This window comes from Bufo bufo, chromosome 3 (genome assembly GCF_905171765.1).
Source record: "Bufo bufo chromosome 3, aBufBuf1.1, whole genome shotgun sequence".
In the NCBI taxonomy this organism is placed as follows: domain Eukaryota; kingdom Metazoa; phylum Chordata; class Amphibia; order Anura; family Bufonidae; genus Bufo; species Bufo bufo.
In genome coordinates this window covers 60,119,010-60,143,224 of record NC_053391.1, presented here as the reverse complement: position 1 = coordinate 60,143,224, position 24,215 = coordinate 60,119,010, and the positions used below count along the sequence as shown (strand labels likewise).

At 41.6% G+C, this 24,215-nt stretch overlaps 2 protein-coding genes across 2 annotated transcripts; both read left to right on the top strand.

Moving 5' to 3' along the window:
* The first annotated feature begins 1,554 nt into the window (after positions 1–1,554).
* On the top strand, positions 1,555–11,394 carry LOC120994562. The gene is made up of 2 exons (XM_040423218.1): positions 1,555–1,752; positions 7,677–11,394. The coding sequence occupies exon 2, from the start codon at positions 7,685–7,687 to the stop codon at positions 10,244–10,246; it is 2,562 nt and encodes an 853-aa protein (XP_040279152.1). The 5' UTR covers positions 1,555–1,752; positions 7,677–7,684; the 3' UTR covers positions 10,247–11,394.
* On the top strand, positions 2,288–3,943 carry LOC120993620 (posterior protein-like). The gene is made up of 2 exons (XM_040422097.1): positions 2,288–2,864; positions 2,913–3,943. Exons 1-2 carry the CDS (start codon positions 2,288–2,290, stop codon positions 3,941–3,943), a joined length of 1,608 nt encoding a protein of 535 aa, XP_040278031.1.
* Positions 11,395–24,215: the final 12,821 nt, after the last annotated feature.

Genomic DNA, 24,215 nt, shown 5'->3' with positions numbered 1-24,215 from the left:
GTTAGTGGAATATGAGACTTTGTATGAAAAAAAAAAAAAAAAAAAAAAATCATCATTTTCCACTAACTTGTGACAAAAAATAAAAAATTCTAGGAACTCGCCATGCCCCTTACGGAATACCTTGGGGTGTCTTCTTTCCAAAATGGGGTCACTTGTGGGGTAGTTATACTGCCCTGGCATTCTAGGGGCCCAAATGTGTGGTAAGGAGTTTGAAATCAAATTCAGTAAAAAATGACGAGTGAAATCCGAAAGGTGCTCTTTGGAATATGGGCCCCTTTGCCCACCTAGGCTGCAAAAAAGTGTCACACATCTGGTATCTCCGTACTCAGGAGAAGGTGGGGAATGTGTTTTGGGGTGTCATTTTATATATACCCATGCTGGGTGAGAGAAATATCTTGGCAAAAGACAACTTTTCCCATTTTTTTATACAAAGTTGTCATTTGACCAAGATATTTATCTCACCCAGCATGGGTATATGTAAAAAGACACCCCAAAACACATTCCTCAACTTCTCCTGAGTACGGCAATACCAGATGTGTGACACTTTTTTGCAGCCTAGGTGGGCAAAGGGGCCCATATTCCAAAGAGCACCTTTCGGATTTCACAGGTCATTTTTTACTGAATTTGATTTCAAACTCCTTACCACACATTTGGGCCCCTAGAATGCCAGGGCAGTATAACTACCCCACAAGTGACCCCATTTTGGAAAGAAGAGACCCCAAGGTATTTCGTGATGGGCATAGTGAGTTCATAGAACTTTTTATTTTTTGTCACAAGTTAGTGGAATATGAGACTTTGTAAGAAAAAAAAAAAAAAAAAAAAAAATCATCATTTTCCGCTAACTTGTGACAAAAAATAAAAAGTTCTATGAACTCACTATGCCCATCAGCGAATACCTTAGGGTGTGTACTTTCAGAAATGGGGTCATTTGTGGGGTGTTTGTACTGTCTGGGCATTGTAGAACCTCAGGAAACATGACAGGTGCTCAGAAAGTCAGAGCTGCTTCAAAAAGCGGAAATTCACATTTTTGTACCATAGTTTGTAAACGCTATAACTTTTACCCAAACCATTTTTTTTCTACCCAAACATTTTTTTTTTATCAAAGACATGTAGAACTATAAATTTAGAGCAAAATTTCTATATGGATGTCGTTTTTTTTTGCAAAATTTTACAACTGAAAGTGAAAAATGTCATTTTTTTGCAAAAAAATCGTTAAATTTCGATTAATAACAAAAAAAGTAAAAATGTCAGCAGCAATGAAATACCACCAAATGAAAGCTCTATTAGTGAGAAGAAAAGGAGGTAAAATTCATTTGGGTGGTAAGTTGCATGACCGAGCAATAAACGGTGAAAGTAGTGTAGGTCAGAAGTGTAAAAAGTGGCCTGGTCTTTCAGGGTGTTTAAGCACTGGGGGCTGAGGTGGTTAAATCCGGATTCCTCATCTTTCAAAGACATACAAGGATAGTCAGCAGAAACCCTTGGATACAACATTTGGCACCCCAGATGGGATCGTGGAAAACAGCACTCTACGAAGGACCCAGACGATTTGATTCTGCTTTATTCAGTTATTGAAAGATCAAGGAATATCCTGCATTGAGACCGGACCAAAACCTTTGCTAAGAAAGACAGAACAAGGGGAAGTATCATTGGTGGACAAGTAGCACGCTGGTTCGTGAATTCTAAGGAACACCTGAGACATCAACCTGAAGTTCGAGATTATACTGCATCAGTAAAAACGGACGCGTTTAATTGGTGAGTAGCAGTTCCTTTACTTGAATTGTATATATGCAATGTTATGTTATGTATGTTAGTAATAATCTATGCAGTTCAGGCCTGTGTATGTGTTGAATTGTTAAGTGTTGCCGGCAAATTAGGGTTAGTACCCTGTTGACTGGAGTACTCATAGGATCTAAAGGAAAAAACCAGACATCTCTGCGAAGAAAGTGAGGGAGAGTAAACTCTCTGAACCTCATGTTAAGGGGAAGTAGCCTTATGCTTCAATAGGAGATCACTCTTGGCCTGGATCTTGGATCGGTAGTTGATCAGGTATATGAGATACGGTCAGTCAAGGATAGGTAAATCACGAGACTCTGATAGTGGTTTTGGAGTGTGATTACCATAGGGAGGATTTTATGAAATCTTTGTCCCTGGTGTTGTTTGTTTTGTAATGAATTAGTATTTACTAGTTGCAATACATTTGTGGTATATTTATTTTTCTTTGTGAATTGTCATTTACTGACTAGTAAGTTAGTGGTATTTTGTTCTGTTGTCTGTAGTAGTAAGTAAAATGGAAATTGTCGATAAATTTGTTGAAAAACATGCATCTGCTAGTTTTAAGATTTGTACAAACGATGCTTTAACACATCAGTTTAATGATATGATAAAGCAATGTGATGAGCAGAATGCGAATAGCAAACATAGAAAGTCAAATAAGAAAACAAAGAAAGAGAAATTGGCTAATATGTTGTGCATGCTAATGAAAATGAAAGAGATTGCAGAGCAAAAGGAATTGCAGTGGTACTCTGAAAAGGCTCAGTTAAGGGGTGAGCTGGATAGAGTTGAACAGGGAATCACTGTGGCTATTGCTAGCGCTGAAAATGATGGTTGTGAGTGTGAAGATCTCAGAGAGGAAGTGGATAGGCTGGTTCAACAGAATTGTGATTTGGAGGATGAAATAGAGGAGTATGAGGAAAGATGTAGACTTAGAGATCTGAAAATTGCATCTTTAGAAGAGAAAGAAGAAAGGAATGATGATGTTGTAAAAGTACTTAAAGATCGATTGCATGATGTTGATAATCAACTGATTCATAAACAACATTGCAATATGACCTTGAGATCACAGGAAAGTGCTAATAATCATTGTTGTGGTGATCAAACACAGGTGTACAGTTCCCCTGAACAGGAGGAAAAAGATCGTAAATGGGGGGAGGAGCAGCCTATTTGCACTGCAGATGGGCCACAATCAACCCCAGATCATAGTTCCTCTCTATTTACTCCTTTGTCAGATGAAAGCAGACAAAGAAGAGATAGTTTGCATATTCATGGTAGCAATCGTATCCAATCCACAACACTCTCTATACAGGATAAAACAAACCTATGCCAAATATTGGGGAAATTTGATACAAGTGCTTCACCCATTAATCTTTCCAACAGGCTGGAAGCTGTGGTTACGCAGTATAATCTGAACAATAGGGATGCATGTGCCTTATTTAGGGTATGGCTCCCATCTCAGCTGTGTGAGAAGTTACAGCCTCCTGTGGGCACTCACAAAGGATTATCTGCAGAACTCAACTCCAACTGGGGAAATGCAAGTGATAGGCTGAAAGAATTGCAGAGAGTAATGGGGGGAAGAGATATTAGAGGTACCAATGCCCTAGAGAATGCAAAATTAAGGAGAGGGGATGACCCAATCATTTTCTGTAGTGAGTATTTGACCCTATTTCGTGCTACATATAACTGTCCTGACATGCCTCCTGACGACAGCAGTTTTCTTTATTCAATGGCTAATAAATGCACATTTGTTGACTACCCAACAAAGGTTGCCTTAAGGAACGCAAATTCCTATCAAGCCTTTCTAAATATTTTAAAGGACTGGATTCAGGAGACTTGTAATGACAACAAACCTCAGAAGAGAATATCAGAGATAGTTAAGAATGAAGGCAAAGTAAGATTTATGGGGAAGTGCTACAAATGTGGAAATACAGGTCATACTATGAGAGAATGCAGAAGTAATAGGAAAGGCAACAATGACAGAGCTTTTTTCCCAAGAAAACAGCAGCAAAGGCAAGGATTAGATAATGCAGCAGATGGAGTATCTCAGCCTCCTGAAGCTACATTGTATGGTCCACTTTTGAAAGAAATCAGAAGGATAGGAAAAGCAATAGCGGAGTTGCCAGAGGAATTTAAGGCCCCACCACCAACAAATCCTTATGTAAAACCATAGGGATGTCAGGCCCCTGTGTTGTCCCTTGTGTGCCAGCTAGATAGGGACAAAGGCGGTAGACCACGTATCCAGGGTGCGGTAGGGGGCCATCGTACAAATATTTTAATGGATACGGGGGCAGCGGTAAGTTTGACGAATTTGGATTTGACCATGAACCCTAGAGGTAAAAGTATTTTTCTGAGAGGCTTCGGTGGACAATTGGTACCTTCTAGGCAATCTGTACCGGTAGCTATAAGCATGGGAAACCTAGGTGTGGAGCATAGTTTGTACTTGTCTCCAACACATGAGGGTACTATCATTGGATCAGATGTAATGAGGGAACATGGGCTCATGGTTGATCTGTGTAACTGGATGTTGTGGAAAGGATCACGATATAAAGGCTGCCTTAAAATGGTTACTGATAACTATGGAATTGCTGCGATCAAGGGTGCAGAGTCTCTAGACCCTGCTGCATTATTAAAAACAGAGGATAAACGATTGGCTGATATCTTGTGGCAACATAACAAAGTGTGGGCAACATCAAAAACTCAATGTGGCAAAGTGTCAAATATGATTGTGATGGTAGAAGGCCCAGATCCCCCTCCCCAGAGGCAATACAAGATACCACCTGAGTCAATTCCATATATCAAAAACACAATTGAGGAATTGCTGGTCCAAAATGTAATCAGGGAATGCCAGTCTACAAACAATGCGCCTTTATGGCCCGTTCGGAAACCAAATGGGTGGCGCCCTACGCTAGACTACAGGGCATTAAACAAGTGTACCCCTCCCGTTACAAATGTTGTCGCCAAAATGCCCGACATGATGACAACACTTAAGCCATCTTCCACGGTATACTCATCAATAGACATCTCAAATGGGTATTTTTCAATTCCTATTCATCCTGATTGCCAATACAAGTTTGCATTTACATTTCAAGGGAAACAATACACATTTTGTCGGTTGCCACAGGGTTTCAAATCCAGTTCAACATACTTCCATAAATGCATGGTTGGAATATTGTTGTCATTTTCAGAGCCTGACTGTATTGTGCAATATGTGGATGACATATTGCTCCAAACTGACAACAAGGAAGAACACTACGTGTTACTAAATGAGTTGTTGAGACTTCTTGAAGAAGCAGGCCTTAAGCTAAATCCTATGAAGGCCCAGTTAATGAAGGAATCGGTGACATTTTTGGGAGTCATAGTTTCAAAAGGAGGGAGAATTCCTGACCCTAACAAGTGTGAAACTATACAGAAGTTGCCGAGGCCAAACACAAAAACAGCCCTTAGGCAGTTTTTAGGGATGGTTGGATTTTGTAGGGACTTCATAGAGGGATTTGCTGAGAAAGCTAAGCCGCTCTATGAACTCCTGAAAGGAGAGGCACGGGAAGCAGACCCCCTTGGGTGGATGCAAGAGCATGAGGGAGCGTTTGTTAGGCTGAAGATCAGCCTCACTCAGGCACCTGCTCTAAGCAATCCGAACCCAGATTTACCCTTTGCAATACAGGTAAATGCCTCCAAAATAGCAATTACGGCTGTGTTGCTACAGGAGAGGCAAGGAAAATGGGTTCCTGTTGGATACCTATCAAGGTTATTGAGTCCTGTGGAAATAGGATTTGAGGACTGTGTCAGAAATCTTTTGGCAGTACACTGGGCAGTGATAGCTACAGAACACATAGTGGGGTTTGCCAAGATCATCTTACAAACACCTCACACTCCCATCAAGATGCTCTTGGAGCGGACGCTCAGTGGAGTGTCATCTCAAAGGGTAGCCAGATGGCTGGTAGATCTGACACCAAGAAACATCACTGTAGCACACAGTACCACCTATGTGCTGCCACAACTGATGCAATACGAAGGTGAGAAACATGATTGTGGAGAGGTGCATAGGACTAAGACACAGGAAGTATTCAAATTGACAGCAGGAAAGGCAGATCTGAAAATTTGGGTGGATGGATCTAGGTATTGGGAAGAGGGACAGTTTCACACAGGGTACGCCATGTGGTGTCCACAAACCAATGAACAAATTCTCATTAAGTGCCCAAGAAATTTCTCTGCTCAAAGAGCAGAATTGGAAGCGGTAAGAGAAGCCATTTTCCACTTTCAGTCAGGCCCAATTGCTATCTTTTCCGACAGTGCCTATGTTACTAGATCACTAACTGAGTACATGCCTTTGTGGCATACAAGAGGATTTAGTGATGCATCAGGGAAGACACTTGCACATGGTTCAGTGTTGAAGGGCATTTGGGACAAAGCCTGTTTAGAACCACAGAGAGTAGCAATAATAAAGGTGAAGGCACATCAGAAGGGCATTGATGAAATTGCGGTTGGCAACAATGAGGTAGACAAACTAGCCAAAGAGGCAGCTGTCATGGGGGCCAGGTGGACTCCCTATGATATTGAGGGAAGACAGGCCTGGAATGAACATGACAGTGAGGACGGAGACCAAATGGATCTTAAACTTGAATGCCTGCCTGTGGTTAAAGCACCAACACCGTGCTTAGCAGCAGAGCAGGATAAAGACTCTAATTTACAGCAAATCAAATGCTCCATTAGGGAAAAGACAGCACAGAAACCCCAATATTACAATATCCAGGATGATTTGTTGCTCAGAGAAACCCCAGACGGCCCTAGATTTGTGGTACCTTGTCAATATCAAAAAGACATTGCCAAAGAGAACCATAGGCTAACAGGGCATATGGGTACTGAGGGTACTTTAAAGTTTATTCAAACAAAATATTGGTGGGAAAACATGAAAGACACTGTTGTGAGGGTTATACAAGAATGTTTAATCTGTGCGCAAATGAATCCAAGGCCAAAAGGACAAAGGCCTGTGCTGTCCAGGATACCGTTGGCAGAAGGACCATGGGAAAGGCTACAAATTGACTTTGTTGGCCCTTTACCCAGTGCTCCTGGAGGGTATCGTTACTTGCTAGTGGTGATTGATGTGTTTTCTAAATGGGTGGAAGCCTTACCCATGAGGAGAGACACTGCAATAGCAACAGCAAAAGCCCTATGGAGGGAAGTCATCTCAAGATGGGGATTCCCTAAGACCATAGAGTCAGACCGAGGCACACACTTCACAGGAAAGATCATGACAGGCATGTGTGAGATGTTAAATGTTGAGCAAAAATTTCACGTGCCATATCATCCCCAATCGTCAGGAATGGTAGAAAGAATGAACAGAACCCTAAAGGAAAGACTTAAAAAAATGGTACTACAATCTGGAAATAACTGGTTGTGTCATTTACCCACAATTCTAATGGCAATACGGGGTACAGAGGCAAGAGGCACTTCAATCACCCCATATCAATTAATGACTGGTAGAATTATGAACCTGTGCCACCCTGCAGACCCGAAGCTTAGTACACCAATGAGGGACAGTGCTGAAAAGGAAAGATTCCTTGCACAGTTGCAAGACCAGGTGCAAAAATATCTATACTTTGCGGCCAGCAATATGGCTCCAAAGGCAAAAGAGGAACCTGGCAGGCCACCAATTAAACTAGAAGTAGGAGACAGGGTGATGGTAAAGAACTTTGTGCCTAAGTCTTCATGGGATGCCAATTGGATGGGCCCATTCCTGGTAACAGTAAGATTGAGTGATCAGGTTGTAAAGGTCAAACGGGTGGACAACAAGAAAGGGACCAAGTGCATGAAAAGGAGGGATATGGAGAAGTGGGTTCATGCAGATCAATGCAAACGGATGTAACTGATAAGAATGTGATGCTTCTCTTGTTCTTTTATTCCAGAATCTTAAATGAAGCATGAATTAACAGGCCGAAAATTCCGGATTCTGGATATGGAGATTACAACAGTTTTGTTGATGATTGGCATCACCTATGTTATCGGAGTGCAGGAATTGGAACAATCAGGAGATGAGGACACATTTATGTTTCCAGATGGGGAATATGAAAAGGCAATATTGATACCATCAGAATTGATAACCATGGACATGCCACAAAGAGTTAATAATCACGAAGTTAGGAGTAGGAAAGTGCGACTCATTCCAGAGGGAAAGGATGTAACCAAGAGATATTATCAGAATCCTGGTGGGCAATTCAAGTATAGGGTGGTTTTCTCTTTTGGGAGGGTAAATCATAGTTCAAATATTGGGAGATTGGCAATAACGCATGGTGCACAGGGAATATTGCCAGAATCACTACAACCATTCATGATGGCAACAATATATGTCAATGATACTGGTTATTGGCTGGGAGAAGAGTCTGACTTGCCAAATACGGGTGAGCAGAAAGGTATTCAATATGGAGTATTTAGTGACTACTTAAGGGAAGGAGAATATTTGTTTGTATGTGGCATATATTGGCATGACAATATGCACCCGATGTTCACTCCAAAAAATATTAACCTGGCTTATAGAAGGACAAGCCTTGGGGAAGCCAAAGACATTGATATGTCAATTCAACATGGTGGAAATTATCTTATCGGTACTATGTCCAAATCATATAAATCTTATAGGGAGATGGTCGGTCACTGGACATGTGGTACACGTGAAATAGAGATTGGGGGTATGCATATTGTTGATGCCACTCCAGATAATATTAAGCCATGCACAAACAAAGATTCTGAGAATACTCAAAAGGCCTTACAACTACAAGAAGGACAACCCTTTCAAGTTAACCTAGACTCTGCCCAGACAATGGCTAGTGGTGTTCAATATGCGTTTATCACATGGCGGTTTAATATTTCTCTATGGTTAATTAAAACCCACTATCCAATATGTACAGGACATACAATGAATCAGGTGCGTTCCCTCTATCAATGGTTGATTTCCAAAAACACTAGGGCTCGTCATCATTTGAGGAATGGGAAGAGCAGAGGAAAAAGGGATATGGTCGACACAATATTGGGTGGCGTAGGAGCTGGAATGGGAATCATTAATCAGGCAGATATTAGCGTCTTAAAAACCAAACTTGCAGCCATAGCATCTAACAGTAAAAACGGGTTTGAGGTACAAAGGGAAATTAATCAAATAATCAGTAACCTACAGCAGGGGCATATAGACACTAGCATTGGGGTAGCAACAGACGTTATTCAACATTTCAAGATGTTCGTGGAAAATATGCAGGCTGATGGGAGGAACATATCCTGGGCTCTGGCCTGTACACAAGGGCAGGTGGAACTATCAACTAATATAAAATTGGCGATTCAAACCTTGTATAATGGGCAATGGCCATATGAATTAATATCTCAGGCCACTGCTGCATTACCAGAGCTCCTCACTTTCACACACTCCAAATGGTGGGCGAGTGCTTGGATTGGATGTATTAATCATAACTTGGAAACGTGTTATGCCTCTTCCCTGATTCCATACACAAGCTCCCCGTTAGAGGTAGTGTATAAGGTCACTTCAATTGGTATTCTTACTGGAGGATCCACACTACTACATCCAAGATTAGACCATCCTCATGTAATCAGGAAGGATGGGGTGTGGAAGCAGGTTGATATTTCCCTCTGCTTACATAGAAATCAGGATATATTGTGTACACCAGGCCAGGATAGGTTGGTGGAGGACAAGTGTTGGAACAACTCGTCGGTTTGTGTTCTGGATGGGGAGTTTATTACAAAAGATAAGACACCAGTCACATACCTAGGACATCAGAGAATCTGTTTCTTTCTATTAAACATCACCAATGTAACTCTGATCACAAGTCAATGTTCAATAACAACAGCTGTGGATAAGGGTGCATGGTGCACGCTTGGTAATGTCACGGAAATCCAGACACCAAGTTGGAGATATGTGTTTCCCACCATTGCAAACTTATCTATTGATATTGAATATCATAACCCTGTCAATCTTCAAGCATTAAATTTGGGAATGGGGAAAGAGCTGCATGATTGGCTGATCAGATTTGATCAAGATGAATATTTGCTTAGAAAGCTACGGCAAGAAGGAGCTAATGCTACAATCGTTATACACCATGACCAGAAAGAGCTAAAACATATTACTCATCTGTTAGAAAATAATGCTAAGGGTTATTGGTGGGAGGTTATATTTGGGCATTCAAGTGCAGCCAATGGAATCTTAAATTTCTTAATCCATCCGATTGTGGTATTGCTCATTGTTGCTGTAGTTTTATCCTTATTGCAAATTTACATGTGTTGTATGACACGGTATCTATATAAAAGGCTCCAGGCCCTATCCATGGAAATAGAAATACAAACTAAATATAAAATTGCATCATGCGAATTAGATGTACCAAAGAGCCTGGAGGAACATCTTTTAAAATGTGACAACTGTGGCAGACAAGGACATAGCAGGGGAAAGTGCCTGATCCCTGAACGATACAACAGATTGTAATCAGAAAATGAATGTTTAGTTACATCATGCATGAAATACTTGAATTATATTTTCATGGTGTGCTTAGTATAGATGATATATGTATTTTGATTTTGTTGATAAGTATGTGAATATATTGATGATTCAAATGTTAATGACTTCCTCAATGTCCTAATAAGAGTGTAACAAGATTTATTGGAATGAATGGAAAGTGATGAATGGTGAGCGGCAGGATTCACCCTTACTCTATTCGGATGATGATGGACCGCAAGGTTGAAGAGAACTATGGACTGTAAAGTGGTCATCAATGGTGTGTCATTCAGACACAAAGGGGCATATGTTGGAAGTCAACATGAGTTTGATACAAGTTGATACACTTTGATAGACTTGGATGTGTTGATGGGGGAGCAATGGACTACTGTCATCCTGGTGTAAATAGCAATGTCAATAGGCCTAACATCTGAATAAGCCTGAACATCTTGTTTTCATCCTGTCGTAAACAGCATCTGTCATAAAAGCTGCAACAATAGCAATGTGAATAAGCTTGACATCTGAGTGATAAGAATGGAAATGAGATAGGGTTCCTGTTTCCCCTGTCCTGATGACTTGAAACCAGCCCCTGCGGTGTTATACACAATGGACTGCGCATTTGTAATGGTGTAGGCATCCTGTCGGCCCTAAAAGGTCTGATTCTCAAGGAAGTTTGGACGGACAGCTGTTGACATAGCTGAAACAATATGCCATGCCTCAGGCCCAAGGCAAACTAAAAGGACACCAGCGCCATCCGCAGGAAGGTGGCAGTTACTGCATCAATATGAAGGAGTGGACTCAGATCAGATTACTGCAAGTTCATTGGACGAATGGTAATGAAGAAGGCCGGAAGATACTGGAGTAAGGGGTGGAATTGTGGGCGTGAATGTGGTTCGATTTGATATATAATATACACTAGATCAATGATAGTTAGATATAGTTAGATATGTATTGATTGTTAGGAAGCTAGTACTAGTATGTTTATATTCTTTTCAAGTATAGGACATTGAAGGAAGGTTTGCTTTATACTCTGTTATCCATTTATCTTGTAACCTTTTACCTTACTTTTATTAATTAAATAAGCCATTGCTTAAATCCGGATTCCTCATCTTTCAAAGACATACAAGGATAGTCAGCAGAAACCCTTGGATACAACAGAGTCTAAAAGGGTGGCCAAACAAAACTCATCCCTCTCCTTAATTTTCCTGATCTGGGGGTCCCTCCTGAGGCATCGTAGCATGTTGGCAGTCATGGGAAAGAGGACAGCCCGCTGTGACTCTTCTCGGCTGCCCGAGACCATGACATCTTGGTCCTTCTGCTGCTGCTGCTCCCTGTCAGAGCCGCCCCACCCCCGGACTAACGGTGCTCCCCGCACCGGCTCTCCCTCCTGACCAGACCCAAAATCCTGGACGTCGGCAAACTCCCCAAACAATTCTTCCTCCTCCTCGTCCTGGGCCTGGTCTTGGTGGAGCATTGTTGCCTCATTGTTGCCTCTTCTTGCTCCACCAAGGTACTCTCCCCAGCCTTGAGCAGGTGATCTAGTGTCTTGTCCAGCAGGAACACTATGGGGAGCACGTCATTGAGGCCGAAATGCTCACTGCTGACCATCTTGGTTGCCTGCTTGAATGGGGCCAACACGTAGCAGACCTGGTGTATCTGCCCCCACTCCGCATTGGTGATGTAGGTGAGTGGGTGTGATGGCCTGGAAGTGCCTTGATCCAGCAGGTATTCTTTCACTGCCCTTGCTGCTCCCAAAACCTCTCCAGCATGTGGAGGGTGGAGTTCCACCGTATCACGCTGTCCACAATCAGCCTATGAGGTGGCAGACTGTTGTCCTGCTGCAGTTTGGACAGGGACGCATTGGCGGTTGGGGAGCGTCGGAAGTGGCTGGCAATCCTACATACCCTTGGCACGATGTCGCTCAACCTTGGGTATGTGCGTAGGAACTTCTGTACCACAAGGTTGAGGACATGTGCCATGCAGGGCATGTGTGTGAGACTGCCAGCATGGTGGACGGTGAGGAGGTTGCCGCCGTTGTCAGAGACAACCATACCTGCCTGGAGCCTTTGGGGTGTCAGTCACTAGAGCCTGGAGGGCGGCCAGAACATCAGATCCAGTGTGTCTCCGTTCCCCTAAACTCACAAGCTGGAGCATGGCCTGGCAGAGGACGTGCCCCACATTTGCATAACTACAGGGACGCTTGCTGGGGGGCTCAGCAGCGGTGGAGACAATGGCTTGAGGGAGAGCAGCAGTTCTCCCCTGGACACCCCAGGGCAGCACCACAAACTGAAATGCCACCACATCTGATGATCCCCCCCTGGCGCATCGGAGGGACACCCAATGGGCTGTATAACTGATGTATCGTCCCTTCCCATATCTGATGGTCCAAGCATCCATTGTCAGATGCACCCTGTCGCTGACAGTATGATCCAGCGACAGGGATACATTCTGCACAACGTGCTGGTGTAGGGCAGGGACGCCAGTCCTGGCAAAGAAATGGCGGCTGGGGACATGCCATCTGGGTTTGGCCTGCTCCAACATTTGCTGGAATGGATTGCTGTCCACAAGATTAAAGGGCAGCAGATGTTGGACGATAACCCTTGCCAGGAGCCCATTGAGTAAATGCAGGTGTCGGTCCCTGGGGGCGTAGGCTGCGGTGCGTTCAAATGTGTCGGCAACTGAGAGCTGTCGCCGCAAGGTAGTGGAGGTGATAGAAGAGGGAGCAGAGGAGGCAGAGGTCTGGCTGTCGGTACCAGTACCTCTAGGAGAGGGAGTGGGGGAATGGGAATGCATTGTTGGAAGGGGTTGGGGTGGCTGCAGGACAGTGGCAGGAGCTGCTGTCCCCTGTGCACTGCTGCTGGTGCTGCTATACCACCCTGCATCTGTTCCCACTCCTGCCAATGGTTGACTCTCAGGTGCTGAGTAAGGGCAATGGTACCCAGCCTAGCAACAGACCTTCCTCTGCTCAGCCTGGCATGGCATATCTGGCAGATGGCAATTGTCACATCATCTGCTGCCAGGGTGAAGTAAGCCCAAACAGGCGACTTACGCACCGACCTCCTGTCAGATGGGGTGGTGCTGGCTTACGCCTGTTCGGGCTCGGTGCGCACAGGTGGAGCAGGAACCTGCTGCTGCCACCTCCTGCTGCCATTACCAGTGGAGCCCCTGACACTGGGCTCCCTGGTGACCTGGCACACCATTTGCCTTGGGTGCCTACCTTCCTCATCAGTGCTGCTGTCAGTGTCACCTGACAAGGGAGGTGGCACCCATTCAAAATCATCCTCCTCTTCATCGCCTGTAATGTCAGACCCAAGGTCAACCAGTGGTTGACTGATGGGAACAGCAGACTTGACAGGGTTGGGGGCTGGTCCTGCAGGAGGTGGAGAGCTGCTGCTGCTCAGAGCAGACAATAATCCCTCCCTAGAAAACAAAACCCTAAAACAGTAATACTAAGACACAGGCAATAATCCCTCCCTAACAAAGAAAATCCTAAAAATGTTACACTAAAACACAGGCAAAGACTTTTTTTTTTTTTTTTTACAGACAAAATACGCAGACAATAATCTCTCCCTAACAAACTACGCCCTAAAACTGTTAAACTAAAACACAGGCAAATACTTTTTTTTGTTTTTTGTTTTAGTTTTTTTCACAGACAAAAGACGCAGACAATAATCCCTCCCTAGCAAATGAAACCCTAAAACAGTAATACTAAGACACAGGCAATAATCCCTCCCTAACAAACTAAACCCTATAACTGTTACACTAAAACTGATACACTAAAACATAGGCGAAGACTTTTTTTTTTCTTTTTTTTTTTCACAGACAAAATACGCAGACAATAATCTCTCCCTAACAAACTAAGCCCTAAAACTGTTACACTAAAACTGATACACTAAAACATAGGCGAATACTTTTTTTTTTCTTTTTTTTTTTTACAGACAAAAGACGCAGACAATAATCCCTACCTAACAAACAAAACCCTAAAAATGTTACACTAAAACAAAGGCAAATACTTTTTTTTTTTTACAGACAAAAGACGCAGACAATAATCCCTCACTAACAAACTAAACCCTAAAACTGTTACACTAAAACACAAGCAAATACTTTTTTTTTGTTTTTTGTTTTTGTTTTTTTCACAGACAAGAGACGCAGACAATCCTAGCACAAAAACATAGCAAAATACTTTTTTTTCACAGACTAAACAGACAGCAAAAGGCTACACTATACTATATCTCTATCAAACCTACACTACACCCTGCACTAAACCCTATCAGCTACACTATTAACTAACTAATCTACACTATTTTACACTAACTATCTGGATTATATATATATGACTGAGCTACCTAACTAATGTAGCTAACACCCTACACTGGAACCTAATCAGCTAACCTATTCCCTAACTAACCTACAGTATCTACCACTAAATATCTGGATTATATATGAGGTATCAGAACTATTATAAAACAACAATTCAGCACAGCACAATTATTACACTCCAATATCTCTATCACAACTGCATTAAACAGCATAAAATGGCTGCTGGGGAGGTTCTTACAGTCCTGATCAAAAGTTTAAGACCACTTGAAAAATGGAAAAAAAATCTTATTTTACATTGTTGGATCTTAACAAGGTTCCAAGTAGAGCTTCAACATGCAACAAGAAGAAATGAGAGTGAGACAACACATTTTTTAAGCATTCAATTAATTGAAAATAACGATTAAACTGAAACAGGCTGTTTTTCAGCTGATCCAAATTTTAGGACCGCATGCCTTTAAAAAAGGCCAAATCTGTGCAAAGATGTGGATTCATTGTCATTTTCTGTCAGGTAGTCACACGTTGTGATGGCAAAGGCAATAAAACTCTCCCTTTTTGAACGTGGTCGGGTTGTTGAACTGCATAAGCAGGGTCTCTCACAGCGCGCCATCGCTGCTGAGGTGGGACGCAGTAAGACAGTCAATTGGAATTTCTTAAATGATCCTGAGGGTTATGGAACAAAAAAGTCAAATGGAAGACCCAAAAAAATTTCATCAGCACTGAGCCGGAGGATCCAATTGACTGTCCGTCAAGACACTGGACGATCCTCGACCCAAATTAAGGCCCTTATTGGTGCTGACTGCAGCCCCATAACCATCAGACGCCATCTGAGACTGAAGGGCTTCAAAAACAAAAAACGTCTTCAAAGACCTCGTCTCCTTGAACGCCACAGAACTGTTCGTTTGGACTTTGCAAGAGAGCACCAAACATGGGACATTCAAAGGTGGAAGAAAGTTTTATTCTCTGATGAGAAAAAATTTAACCTTGATGGTCCTGATGGTTTCCAACGTTACTGGCATGACAAGTAGTGATGAGCAGGAGGTGCCATATTCGATTTCGCAATATTTCTCAAATATTTACTTATATTCGTTGAAATCGAATATTCGTCATTATTCTATTTATCGCGAATAATATACGCGTATAAGGCAACGTTCCTATGACTATGGCTAGGCTAATATGTGTATTTTACAAGACAAAGTTAGAGGAATATTACGAATATTCGTAAAATACACATATAGATTGTAATTTAGCTAATATAGTGCTATAATCTTTTTTTTTTTGTCAATTTTTTTTTGCCTCTTCTGAACTTCAGTTTTGGAAAATATGTACACTATTAAAAAAATTACTATAGCACTATATTAGCTAAATTACAGTCTAAATGTGTATTTTACGAATATTCGTTATATTGCTATAACTTCGTCTTTTAGAATATTATGAATATTCTAAAAGACGAAGTTAGAGCAATATTACGAATATTCGTAAAATACACATATAGACTGTAATTTAGCTAATATAGTGCTATAATCTTTTTTTTTTTAGTCTATTTTTTTTGCCTCTTCTGAACTTCAGTTTTGGAAAATATGTACACTATTAAAAAAAATTACTATAGCACTATATTAGCTAAATTGCAGTCTATTTGTGTATTTTACGAATATTCGCTATATTGCTATAACGTAGTTTTTTAGAATATTCGCAATATTCTAAAAGACAAAGTTATAGCAATAGAGCAAATAAATTTGTTATTTAGAATATTTATCTTTTTTTTTTTTCCAATGTGTACTGTTATTCCACTTTGGCATACTGCTCCCCGACAAGCGTCCCCGTAACCATGGGAACGCCTGTGGGTTAGAATATACCATCGGATCTGAGTTTTCACGATCTCAGGGAAAACTCAGATCCAATGGTATTTTCTAACCCACAGGCGTTCCCATGGTGACGGGGACGCTTGTCGGGGAGGAGTATGCGAACAACTGTACAGATAGGAAATAAATAATGCCAAAATTTTTAATAACAAATATATTCACTATATTGCTATGTATTAGTTTTTTTGAATATTGGTAATTTTATTTTCCATATGAAAACATGATTCCCCCCTGCTTAAGTTGCTTGTGGGCCAATGGCTTATTGACCCACAAGAAAGAAGCAGGGAGGAATCATGTTTTCAGATGTTAAAAAATGATGAATATTCGATATAACTAATATATAGCACTATATTCGTAATATTCGCGAATTTCCAAAGTTACGATATTCGCGATTAATATTTGCTATTCGAATATTCGAGCTCAACACTAATGACAAGCAGATCCCACCTGAGTTTTCTACGCGCCACAGTGGAGGGGGCTCCATAATGGTCTGGGGTGCTTTTTCCTTCAGTGGAACAATGGAGCTTCAGGAAGTGCAGGGGCGTCAAATGGCCGCTGGCAATGTCCAGAAGTTGCAGAGAGCATACCTCATGACTGAGGGCCCTCGTCTGTGTGGCAACGACTGGGTTTTTTAACAGGACAACGGTACAGTACACAATGCCCACAGGACAAGGAACTTCTTCCAGGAGAATAACACCACTTGGAGAAATGTTCCCACTCACCTCATGGAATCGCTTGCATCATGCATGCCAAAACGAATTTTTGAAGTGATAAACAATAACGGCGGAGCTACTCATTACTGAGTTCATGTTTGGAAGTTGGATTTCTGTTTTGGGGGGGGGGGGTTATTTTTTTATAGAGGTGTGGTCCTAAACTTTTGATCAGCTGAAAAACAGCCTGTTTCAGTTTATTCGTTGTTTTCATTAAATTGAATGCTCAAAAAATGTTTTGTCTCACTCCCATTTCTTCTTGTCGCATGTTAAAGCTCTACTTGGAACCTTGTTAAGATCCAGCCATGCTAAATATGATTTTTTGCCATTTTTCAAGTGGTCTTAAACTTTTGATCAGGACTGTATATAGTAAGGGTGTGGCGAAACCAACCTCGCCACTGGGTTTTGGAGAGGCCTGTTTATCAGCCTCTTGCCTCAGGATTATGGCCCATACTAACTTTTAAACCCCTGAACCTATTCAAGTGAATTTTGGATAGGTTTGTCCCCAAGTTATACTGTTTAAATTGATGTAAGTTATATTTATGGCCAATGTAAACTCACAAAGTTGTAACAATTTATAATAAGTGTAACTTGTCAGCTTGGGAGGAATATGCTGGGTGTGTTTCTATTGTGCCATTGTCCCATTGTGTGTTTAAATGGTGATGTCTGTCCTGTTATATCCACATGTGTATTGGTGATTTCTCTTTGTCTTGAGAGATAATTGGATTACGCGTCGGGTGTCTCCAGGGCAGAGAGGAGGAAACCTTGATGCATTGTGGGGATGTATTGTCTCTGCATATCTGTCCTGTGTCCCAGTCTTCCTTCTGGTCCCCTAGGGGCGTGTACTTGTATGTGTTGTAACATATTGATTGGCTGTATTTCAAACCCCTGTGGGCGGACCTGTATTTGCAACAACTGTAATAAAAACCAGGCTGGGTGTGCCAGCACCTCAGACCACTGCTTGACCCTCAACACGGAGCCTTGTCTCGTTATTGGGGGGATCCGCTGTATGCTGTTAGAGACTGATTGCCAGGAGTGTAAGCTGATTCCTGTTCGTCTGCTAGCAGCTATTCGTGAGGTTCCAGTTTGGGGTGCTATTTTGTATCCAGTTCGGGAGTTTGGTGTTCTGCAGTAGCTGGGCCTGTCTCTCAGAAAGGGGCACATCGCCTAAACGGATTTTAACCCCTTGTCTGCTGAAACGGTCCATTACAAAGGGGTAGGCAACTTCATATTGGTTTCTATGAATATTGCTAAGCTATGACAGAGATATTGCAGCCTTCTCATTGGCCCTCAAGCTAGAAGCAGGGGGGGATCATGTGTACTGTGAAAAAAATAACTAGAATATTCAAAATTATGAATGTATATCACTATATTCTAAATATTCGCAAATTCTTGAAGTGCCGATATTCGCAATTAATATTTGCCATTCAAATATTTGCGTTCAACACTATTCGACTCACCCCAATCTCCTGTGACAGATGATGGGTGCTATCATGTAGTCTCTTGTGGTAGAACACTAGGATGGCTGTCTTTGTTTTTTTGCTGTGGCAGTTTTGCTATGTCCACTTTTTGGCCACTCCAACACAGAAACTGTTTTGCGAAATGTGGCAAGCAATTTGCCAACAGTGTCATGGCAGATGTAGGATCTGTTAGGGTGCCGAACGTTGAAATCTGCTGCAATGAGTGGGGTACTGTGCTCCCTTGATATTAGTATAATTTCCTCTCCTCCTGTGTTAATCTCACAGCCATACCTGAGTCTGTAACAAAGAATAAAGTCTGTAACAGGAATAAAGGTACATCACACATAAGCACAGATTTGGATTCCTCATCAAATTTGCCTTTAGATACCATTTGAAAATATCAACTTGGTTTTAAAGTGGTGGCATTCAAAATGGTCACTGTGTTGGACACAGATTTACCCCTTCTCTTTACCAACATGCCGCACACTGTATGGCATTCCCAACCACCATTTTCCATTTATTCAGGTGTCTCCATACTTTTGAACCACCTTGCACATCAATCTAAATGTGGTAAAGATGGCCCACTCATCTTGTGCATGACAAAGTCATTATACAGGAGTATGGATGGCGGTTTTAGAACAATCAGCATTTCTATAATTGTCGGCTAATATCATCAGAGTGTGTGTTATTACTCAATGATCAAACCCTGAGCTCGTTTATGTCTGCAGCACAGAGGTACATAGTGTGCAGTGGTATGCTTGATGAACTTTTTATTTGTGGGAAAAAGTTGCAGTGTGCACTAATCATCCCATATAAATGTCCCCTGGTTTATTATTGTACATTTCCACATGAGCAAGTCTTATTAGTGTAATAGAAAATGCAACCAACGACTCACACCAGAAACCATGTGCTTAAGTATTATAAGACTGGGTGAGGAATATGTAAATGAATCTGAATATTAAGCATTTTCAATTTGATTCACTTAATGTCACAAGCCATTGCTTTATTTGCCGGTAATGGTCTGTAAAATGTAAAAATTGATCTAGCAATAGGAACCTAGCACTCTACTTTGTGCTGCTTACTGCGCATTAGTATATTCCTTTGTTTTAATGATCTAATAAATATCATGTAGTTTCCAGCAATGAATGCACAGTATTAGGTCAAAGATATTGCTGTTTTAGGAACAAACTATCAGTAAAATGCACTTGGCAGAATATTATCTGTATTATACTGTATAGTGTTCACGTCTATGGCCAGGGGTCGACTGACCATAGACTTCCTAGGGGAAATGTCCTGGTGGGATGGTGCCCAGGGTGGCCACCTGAGATCTCCTTGTGGCTGCTGGCTGGGAACATAATGATCTGATGCTCTTGGTGTTAACACTGGAAGCATCAGGTACTTACTGTATATATGCAAATGCCCTCCTGAATTCTATTTTTTCGCCGTCATCAGGATGGTTATCCAGTTGAGTGCTGCAGAGGAGTACGAGAGTCCAAGCCTCTGTGCCTCACTGTTCACTCTCATAGGCCAAAGGCCATTATATGATGTGGTGAACAAATGGTGCATGAATGCAAAATGGAAAAGGTCTTTAGCCTGCACCACAGATTATAGCTTGGAACAGGACTCAGAAATTGTATTTTTTATTATTTTCTTGGCCATTTGGGGAGCATACTACGGGCGGCAGTATACGGGCAGTCCAGGCAGCATGCTGAAGATAGGGATGACTTGTTGCTGTGGTTGCAGACACACCTCCCATGTTTCCTGCTCCATATCTTTTTTTCTTTTCAAAGCTCTTTTTATTGGTTTTATATAATCATAAAAACTGTAAACAGCAAAAAAAAACATTTGGGCACAGCTAGTAAAGTAATATAGGCACAAAAGATAATATGATAAAGTACAGATCATCTTAAGATTGGTATGTCAATATGGATATTCAATTAAGAGATCAGTTCACTCGTAGATAGAGCAACAACATGCCTAACAAAGTAGTACAACCAAATATATCTCATCTGGGGGAAGGGGGTGCTGGGGAACAAATTTACTAGGTGGGGAGGGGCTGAGAGGTCCTATATGAGAGGCTGCCATGAACAAGAAGTCAACATATAGTCGGTGCGCTGACAACAGATATACCTATACATTAGTGAGGCTAATATAAATAAAGAGAGGAAATAAATAGTATGGTTTGAAAGGTAAGGCCAGGAGTATATAGGTGATTTGTGGCAACTTTCTAGGGGTTCTTTATAAATTAGAAAAGTGTCTGCCGTGCCCAGGGATTCCAAATGGACTTAAACAGGGAGTGGGTTCTGGTCTGCCAGCTGGCTAATTCCTCTAGGCGGTATAGGGAGTCAACCTTCTCCGTCCATTGTGTGAGTCACGGAGGTGATTATGATTTACACAGAGTGGGGATTAAAATTCTACCAGCGTCAAGAAGTTGTTTAGTTAAGCTAGGCGTATTTTTAGGAATCCAGTCATGAAATAGATATAATAGGCAGATTTCTGAAAGAAGAGGAAGGTTTAGCGCAGTAAGTCAGTTAACTTGTGTCAGTACAAATGACCAGTATGGTTTTATAAGGGGGAAGGTCCACGACAAGTGGAAGTATGTTCCCAGATGTTAACCACATCTCCAGCCACAGGGATCATAGCTAGGATTATATTTATTTAACAACACTGGTGTGAGGTGCCACCTAGTTAGTATCTTATAACCACTTTCCTTCATCCTCACACACTTGGACTGTTTAGGCGCAAGAAAGAGCCTCTGAAGTTCATCAGACGTGAATTTCCAAGCAATGTGGATTCCCATGCCTTAATAAAGGTGTGTGCAGTATCATTTTGTGGGGATAGTAGTAATTTACTGAGTGATTCGAACTTTGTCATTGACCTGTTAAGGTTTTCTGTGTGTAAAAGCTGTTTTACCCCTTAAGGACTCAGGACGTACCGGTACGTCCTAAGTTTAAAAGTACACTGCGGCACGGCAGGGGTTAATAGTAACAGGATGCCCACTGAAATCATTCAGCGGGCATCCTGTCACAACGACGGCGAAGGGGGTCATGTGACCCCCCGTATCGGCGATCGCCGCAAACTGCAGGTCAATTCAGACCTGCAGTTTGCAGCTTTTACCTGCGGTTGCGGCGGCGGCGGGCGGTGCCATCGGGTCCCCATGCGACTGTGGGGGGGACCCGATTGCATGGAAGGCAGCGCGATGTCTAAGGAAGGCATTGCGCTGCCTTCCGGTGACGAGTCTGTGAGATCCAGCCCCCTGGATCTCACAGGCCGGAAGCTGTATGAGTAATACACACAGTATTACTCATAAAGCCAATGCATTCCAATACAGAAGCATTGGAATGCATTGTAAAGGATTAGACCCCCAAAAGTTCAAGTCCCAAAGTGGGACAAAAAATAAAGAGAAAAAGAAAGTTGAAAAAATAAAGTTTTCCCCCCCAAAAATTTTAAGTTTCAAGTAAAAATAAACAAAAACGTAATTTTCCCCAAATAAAGTTTTAAAAAAATTGGTAAAAAATAGGGGGAAAAAATAATAATACGTATTAGGTATCACCGCGTCCGTATCGACCGGCTCTATAAACATATCACATGACCTAACCCCTCAGATGAACACCATAAAAATTTAAAATAAAAACTGAGCTAAATAAACCATTTTTTAGTCACCTTACATAACAAAAAGTACAACAGCAAGCAATAAAAAAGGCATTTTCCCACCAAAATAGTACCAATCTAACCGTCACCTCATCCCTAAAAAAATGAGCCCCTATCTGAGACAATCGCCCAAAAAATAAAAAAAACTATAGCTTAGAATATGGAGACACTAAAACATCATTTTTATGTTTTAAAAAAGCTGTTATTGTGTAAAACTTACATAAATAAAAAAAAGTATACATATTTGGTATCGCGGCATTCGTATCGACCGGCTCTATAAAAATATCACATGACCTAACCCCTCAGATGAACACCGTAAAAAATAAAAAATAAAAACTGTGCTAAATATACAATTTTTTGTCACCTTACATCACAAAAAGTGTAATAGCAAGCGATCAAAAAGTCATATGCACCCCAACATAGTTCCAATCAAACCGTCATCTCATCCCGCAAAAAATGAGACCCTACCTAAGATAATTGCCTAAAAACTGAAAAAACTATGCCTCTCAGAATATGGAGACACTAAAACATTTTTTTTTGTTTCAAAAATGATACTATTGTGTAAAACTTACATAAATAAAAAAAAAGTATACATATTTAATATCGCCGCGTCCGTATCGACCGGTGTTCTGCCACTTTTCTATACCCGGACAAAAGTCTATACCCGGAAGTGATGTAGCTGCACCGGAAGTCACGTGGACGCGTTGGAATCAGCTGGAGGAGGGGGTGTGCGCTCTGCGCAAGCGCATTCGGCTAAAGTATGTTAATCTGGCAGAACGCCCCTGCATTTTCCCAGCCCTCCATTTCTTTACTATCCATCTCTTTCTTTACCATCCATCTCTTTCTTTACTATCAATGGCGGCATAGAGTTAGTTTTAGCAAATGCCAAGCGCAGCAAGGCCGAGCCTGCGCGCACACCCCCTCCTCCAGCTGATTCCAACGCGTCCACGTGACTTCTGGTGCAGCTACACCACTTCCGGGTATAGACTTTTGTCCGGGAATAGAAAAGTGGCAGAACACCGGCTCTACAAAAATATCACATGACCTAACCCCTCAGATGAACACCGTAAAAAATTTTAAATAAAAACTGTGCTAAATAAACCATTTTTTGTCAAGCGATCAAAAAGTCACATGCACCCCAAAATAGTGCCAATAAAACCGTCATCTCATCCTGCAAATATCATACCCTACCCAAGGTAATCGCCCAAAAACTGAAAAAAAAATATGCCTCTCAGACTATGGAAACACTAAAACATGTTTTTTTTTGTTTCAAAAAAGAAATCATTGTGTAAAACTTACATAAATAAAACAAAGTATACATATTAGGTTTTGCCGCATCCGTGACAACCTGGTCTATAAAAATATCACATGATCTAACCTGTCAGATAAATGTTGTAAATAACAAAAAATAAAAACGATGCCAAAATAGCTATTTATTGTTATCTTGCCTCACAAAAAGTGTAATATAGAGCAACCAAAAATCATATGTACCCTAAACAATACTGCCACCCTATCCAGTAGTTTCTAAAATGGGGCCACTTTTTTGGAGTTTCTACTCTAGGGGTGCATCAGGGGGGCTTCAAATGGGACATGGTGTAAAAAAAAAAACAGTCCAGCAAAATCTGCCTTCCAAAAACCGTATGGGATTCCTTTCCTTCTGCGCCCTGCCGTGTGCCCGTACAGCTGTTTACGACCACATATGCGGTGTTTCTGTAAACTACAGGATCAGGGCCATAAATATTTAGTTTTTTTTTGGCTGTTAACCCTTGCTTTGTTACTGGGAAAAATGGATTAAAATTGAAAATTTGCCCAAAAATTTTAATTCAGAAATTTCATCTCCATTTGCCAATAACTCTTGTGGAACACCTAAAGGGTTAACGATGTTTGTAAAATCTGTTTTGAATAGCTTGAGGGGTGTAGTTTCTTAGATGGGGTCACTTTTATGGAGTTTCTACTCTAG

Excerpts from the sequence above, each read along its gene's own strand:
- LOC120993620 (XM_040422097.1), top strand. The coding sequence starts at position 2,288 with ATGGAAATTGTCGATAAATTTGTTGAAAAACATGCATCTGCTAGTTTT. Across the intron at positions 2,865-2,912 it reads AAGTGCTAATAATCATTGTT|ATCGTAAATGGGGGGAGGAG; the intron begins GTGGTGATCAAA and ends AGGAGGAAAAAG.
- LOC120994562 (XM_040423218.1), top strand. The coding sequence starts at position 7,685 with ATGAAGCATGAATTAACAGGCCGAAAATTCCGGATTCTGGATATGGAG.